Raw genomic sequence first — 6,000 nt, 5'->3', positions numbered from 1 at the left:
AAGCAATAACGATAGTGCTGGACGTATTTGCCCATTACGACATTGATTTGATAATGCTACACAGTTTCTGATGACTTCCAATGATGTGCTGTCCATGCAACTGCTGTGCTTTAAGATTGCAGTGCCATTCCATTTGGAGGTGACATAGCAATAACAACATTTAAAATGCATCCAATGGAACTGCCCTTACCTAATATACAAGACAAGAACACATCTTCTGTGGGTAACAGGTAAGCCTCTTTATACTACACAAGCAAGAGGGTTTCCAGCAGGCTTAAGACAACAGAGGCCGCCTCGACCCCCCCTTTCCCAAACTAACACGCTGTGAACATATTATGACCCTTTGAAATCTCCATTTCATTCATCCTGTGGCTGTAAGATAATTTGATAATTTTGTAAGATAATTGGGAAGCATTTAAAATGATTTAAAAATATAAATGATGTACATACTGAATGTATTTCCTTTTTTCACAAGTGTAAATTATATACATTAGAGGAAGAACAACAAACCATTTTATCTTTGGTGAAATAACAAGAGTCTTGAGAGCAATGTATTTATAACTATTATTGTTCAAGATGCATTGTGTAAATGCATCCATACCACACTTTTAGTTCATTGTCTCATCAGCTATCCGTCCCTGCAGAAATAATTTGAAACTTTATTTGTGATATGCTAAACATGAAATGTAAGGATACATTTACATACCTCAAAGAGATTACTTTCATCTGCTCAATATTCTATTCCTTTTTCTTTCTTTAACAAAAGATTTCAAAGATGTAAAAGAAGTCGTAATTGATTTAACTGATCTGTGTTCATTATTAAATTAATGATTTTTTAATATATATGACTTCTGCATATTCTTTAAAATACAGTTCAAATCTCATCTCTTCCCTATTGTGAGTGCCAGAATAGTGTGCCATTAAAAATGGACCTCTTTCTGTTTCACTAACAAAGAGTGCCATAGTTATCACAATATTCTCAATAAAAAGTTCACCTGTATTGGAAATTAATGTGTGTTTTCACAAATCGTTTCACTAGTCTGAGTGCAGCAAATGATTTGTAGGAAGAAAGCCTCCACCGCAACAGAAAATAGCATGCAGTCCTGAAGATGATGATAAATGCAACCAGACCAGCAATATCAACCCAGATATTTGCGTTCTCCATTCCAGTTTGACGTAGTAGTTCCCTTGGGTCACTTAGTTCACAATATGTTTTATGATCTGGACAGTGCAGTCTTTTCCGTCCAAAGCCGTAGATTGCCAGTGTCAATCCCTCCAAACCATACCTCAGGTAACTAAAGTACATTGCAATCTTCATGAAGAATGGTACGTGTGCATTAGGTGTTCCAAGACCATGGACTGCTAACAGCATGAAAGGAACTGACATTGAAGGGGCAACAAACATGCCATTCTGTGAAAAAAAAGGTAATCTTAAATTAATTTCCAGGGGTTATATAATAACTGTGCTGTTATTGTTAATCTGAAAATTAAAGTAATTTAATCTGCATTGAGCTAACATATTAAAATAAAAAAAAGAGAGGATCACTGAGAAATAATTTATAAGAAGTGACAAAATGTATTTTTGTTGTAATAAATGAAAATTTGTGAAGTGATAGACATTAACATTAGAATATAATGTATGATACCAACCACTATGCTAAGAGTTGAGGAAACAAGAAGACCAAAGCTCTCTGATACAAATCCAATCAGAAGACAAATGATGATGAATATTGCACACCGGTGAACTTCCAGTGGCTGGTCAGTCAGTACATATACCAGCCATACATATGTTAGTCCGAGGGCCACCTGAAAACAGTTTTTTGTCAATTTAGTTTTATTTATTTTAGTAAAAATCACTTCACTATAACTTTCATTTGGCTTGAGAATGGAATACACTTTGTATGGTGCACTTAAGTAATGTGTTATGCATGACTTATTTTCGTTTGGAAATTGCACTTAACAATATGTTTTGCTACTGTGATATAAAACCAACATTCAGATATTGACTACCAGTCTTTTGTTTATGACATATACTGAACATTTCTGAAAAACAGTTGTGCATTCAGAGGCAAAATACACTCCTGGAAATTGAAATAAGAACACCGTGAATTCATTGTCCCAGGAAGGGGAAACTTTATTGACACATTCCTGGGGTCAGATACATCACATGATCACACTGACAGAACCACAGGCACATAGACACAGGCAACAGAGCATGCACAATGTCGGCACTAGTACAGTGTATATCCACCTTTCGCAGCAATGCAGGCTGCTATTCTCCCATGGAGACGATCGTAGAGATGCTGGATGTAGTCCTGTGGAATGGCTTGCCATGCCATTTCCACCTGGCGCCTCAGTTGGACCAGCGTTCGTGCTGGACGTGCAGACCGCGTGAGACGACGCTTCATCCAGTCCCAAACATGCTCAATGGGGGACAGATCCGGAGATCTTGCTGGCCAGGGTAGTTGACTTACACCTTCTAGAGCACGTTGGGTGGCACGGGATACATGCGGACGTACATTGTCCTGTTGGAACAGCAAATTCCCTTGCTGGTCTAGGAATGGTAGAACGATGGGTTCGATGACGGTTTGGATGTACCGTGCACTATTCAGTGTCCCCTCGACGATCACCAGTGGTGTACGGCCAGTGTAGGAGATCGCTCCCCACACCATGATGCCGGGTGTTGGCCCTGTGTGCCTCGGTCGTATGCAGTCCTGATTGTGGCGCTCACCTGCACGGCGCCAAACATGCATAAGACCATCATTGGCACCAAGGCAGAAGCGACTCTCATCGCTGAAGACGACACGTCTCCATTCGTCCCTCCATTCACGCCTGTCGCGACACCACTGGAGGCGGGCTGCTTGATGTTGGGGCATGAGCGGAAGACGGCCTAACGGTGTGCGGGACCGTAGCCCAGCTTCATGGAGACGGTTGCGAATGGTCCTCGCTGATACCCCAGGAGCAACAGTGTCCCTAATTTGCTGGGAAGTGGCGGTGCGGTCCCCTACGGCACTGCGTAGGATCCTACGGTCTTGGCGTGCATCTGTGCGTCGCTGCGGTCCGGTCCCAGGTCGACGGGCACGTGCACCTTCCGCCGACCACTGGCGACAACATCGATGTACTGTGGAGACCTCACGCCCCACGTGTTGAGCAATTCGGCGGTACGTCCACCTGGCCTCCCGCATGCCCACTATACGCCCTCGCTCAAAGTCCGTCAACTGCACATACGGTTCACGTCCATGCTGTCGCGGCATGCTACCAGTGTTAAAGACTGCGATGGAGCTCCGTCTGCCACGGCAAACTGGCTGACACTGACGGCGGCGGTGCACAAATGCTGCGCAGCTAGCGCCATTCGACGGCCAACACCGCGGTTCCTGGTGTGTCCGCTGTGCCGTGCGTGTGATCATTGCTTGTACAGCCCTCTCGCAGTGTCCGGAGCAAGTATGGTGGGTCTCACACACCGGTGTCAATGTGTTCTTTTTTCCATTTCCAGGAGTGTATATGCTTCATTTAACATATTCTTCAGCATTCCACAAATGACTCACATCTTTTAATTGAAATGATATGCTATTGTAAGTATTGAAATAAATGGATTTGATCAAAACACTGTGCAACTAAAGTGAAATAGTCTGAATAGAGATTTATAGTCAAATGTGAATGTTACACAAATATATTTCTTCTCTTTAGGAAACAGGGTACTGAAATTCTGTGAGGTTATGCTGTTAACTACACTTAACAGAAGGTGTTTTCTGTTGTGGCCCATGATTTTTGCTGTATTTAGAGGGACAGACTGATGTTGTAACATCATCTGTGGCATGGTAGTGTAAAAGGTGTCACAAAACCAGCTAAGTGAAAAAAAATGCACTTTTCACATTTAGTTACACATATTTGCTGACTTCCAGTGATCACATGCACCAGATAAATATGCTTCAATAATCTAGATCTTATCATTTTGTGGACAACTTAAATATGCCATTCATGTCATTTCTCCCCAGTTTTTCATTGACTGTATCAACACTCACACCTGTGTCATGATATATTGTGAATTCTTGAATTGCGAGTGCTGCAAGAAACATAATTCATACTGTATCATCAGATATAAACTACATTTGTACTTTCTACAAATTTTGTTGATCAAATTCTCAACAGAACAATCACTCCTCCTAATCTTGCTGTATACCTACATGAATCAGGTGTATGTTTCAGAATTTTTGAACCTTTACAAATGTTGTGCATAACATATGTCTGTAATAAATTTATGGATGTGAGTTACAAATGACATTCTACTAATTTTGAGAACCATATCTTGTTGGGAGATTGCTTTCTGTTAATTCTGGTGTAAGTACTTATGTAATTAATGTAATACTTCTACCTCTTTCCATTCATTGAATAATTTGTTCTTAGAAAGTACTTGAAAATTTTCATACAGCATATGAAGTTGACTGCAGTGGTGAATAATATATTATCTGTCTATTGTAACTGTCATATAGTATTCCATTTAGTTTCCCCTTCCAACAGTAGTGTATGCCGTCACCATAAATTGCCACAATTTTCAAGTTTGTTGCTAAGCATATGAAAACAAGAGTTGCAATTAGCTTCAGGGAAGCAGTAAATTTTATCCCAGGTTTCTCTCTCATCATAACAGAAAACTACTTTCTTGATTGTTAATTGCATGACAAAAGGAAAATGTAACCTTTGTAATACAACAGATTGAGACATTAAAAGGGAATCAGTAACCTTACTTCTAATTGTTTGCTTATTGTTTATAGTGATGAGGGAACAGTGAAACAGTCCCAATGAAACCCCACTGTTAACTTTGTTCTCAAACATGAGATGAGTTAATTGTTGCTCATAAGCAGCAGGACATTGCTCTGACTTCTCTCAAGAGAAGCTGTTGTGATTAGGTATTGATGGGGTAACAGAGATACATGTTCCAGAGATACCAAAGGTACATCAAATACTATCTCCATCTGCATCTGCATGATTACACTGCAATACACAATTAAGTGCCAGGCAGAGGGTTCATTGAACCATCTTCAAGCTGTTTTTAACCATTCCACTCTCAAACACGGTGCAGGAAAAATGAACACACAAATCTTTCATTACGAGCTCTGATTTCTCTTATTTTATTATGGTGATCATTTCTCTCTAAGCAGATAAGTGCCAACAAAGTACAAGAGACATTCAATAAGTAATTCAACACATTTTTTTCGCAGCCAGTTTTGGTTGAAAAATGCAAAATTTGTCATGGGACATTGTGGAATATTCCTGCTTCACGCTCTATAGTTCCAGTAGCTGGCAGTGCTGTACATAACTTTTGAAACGGCATCCGTAATGGAAGTGCATTCCAAGCAGAGAGTTGTCACTGAGTTTTTTTCTGGCAAAAAACCAGAGCACCACAGATATTCATAGGTACTTCCAGAATATCTACAGGGACCAGGCAGTGAACAACAGCATGATGAGTCATTGGGGGAGATGTGTGTCATCATTGCAACAAGGTTGTGCAAACCTGTCCAGTCTCCCTTGTGTCAGGTGGCTGCACACAGCTGTGACTCCTGAAATGTTGGAACACACTCATTCGAGGTGATCAATGGATCATAATCAAACACCCTGCTGCACAACTGGACATCTCTGTTGGTAATGCTGACACTTGTCCACCATGGGGTACACAAAGGTGTGTGCCTCCTGGGTTCCTCGCTGCCCAGCAGAACGCTGTAAAGGGCAACAAAGGACCAACTGTGTGGAATTGCTTGTGCATTATGAGGCTGGTTGTGACAGTTTTTTTGTCAAACGCCATCACAGGCAATGAAATATTGGTTCATCACTTTGAACCGGAAACAAAACAGCAATCCACCTCTCCTCCAAAGCTAAAGTTCAAAACTGCAACCTCAGCCAGTGAAGTCATCGTGACAGTCTCCTGGGAGTCTGGAGGAATTATTCTGTATGTCGTCGTCCTTCATGGTGCACTGATCAACTCTGAAGTTCACTGTGCTACCCTCA

General features: G+C 41.1%; 1 protein-coding gene across 2 annotated transcripts in view; it reads right to left on the bottom strand.

The window, feature by feature from the left end:
- Positions 1–438: 438 nt before the first annotated feature.
- The window catches only part of LOC124802956 (ATP-binding cassette subfamily G member 4-like), a 486,150-nt gene continuing 480,588 nt past the window's right edge, over positions 439–6,000 (bottom strand). For both annotated transcript variants that reach the window (XM_047264047.1, XM_047264048.1), the window contains 2 exons: positions 1,651–1,806; positions 439–1,411 (listed from right to left, as the gene is read on the bottom strand). In XM_047264047.1, coding sequence (XP_047120003.1) covers positions 992–1,411; positions 1,651–1,806 — 576 coding nt within the window. In that variant the 3' untranslated portion in view covers positions 439–991. The remainder of the gene's footprint in view (positions 1,412–1,650; positions 1,807–6,000) is intronic.

The sequence above is a fragment of the Schistocerca piceifrons genome, chromosome 6 (genome assembly GCF_021461385.2).
Source record: "Schistocerca piceifrons isolate TAMUIC-IGC-003096 chromosome 6, iqSchPice1.1, whole genome shotgun sequence".
NCBI lineage: Eukaryota > Metazoa > Arthropoda > Insecta > Orthoptera > Acrididae > Schistocerca > Schistocerca piceifrons.
The sequence above is the reverse complement of the archived record's forward strand: the minus strand, read 5'-3'. Positions and strand labels throughout refer to the sequence as shown.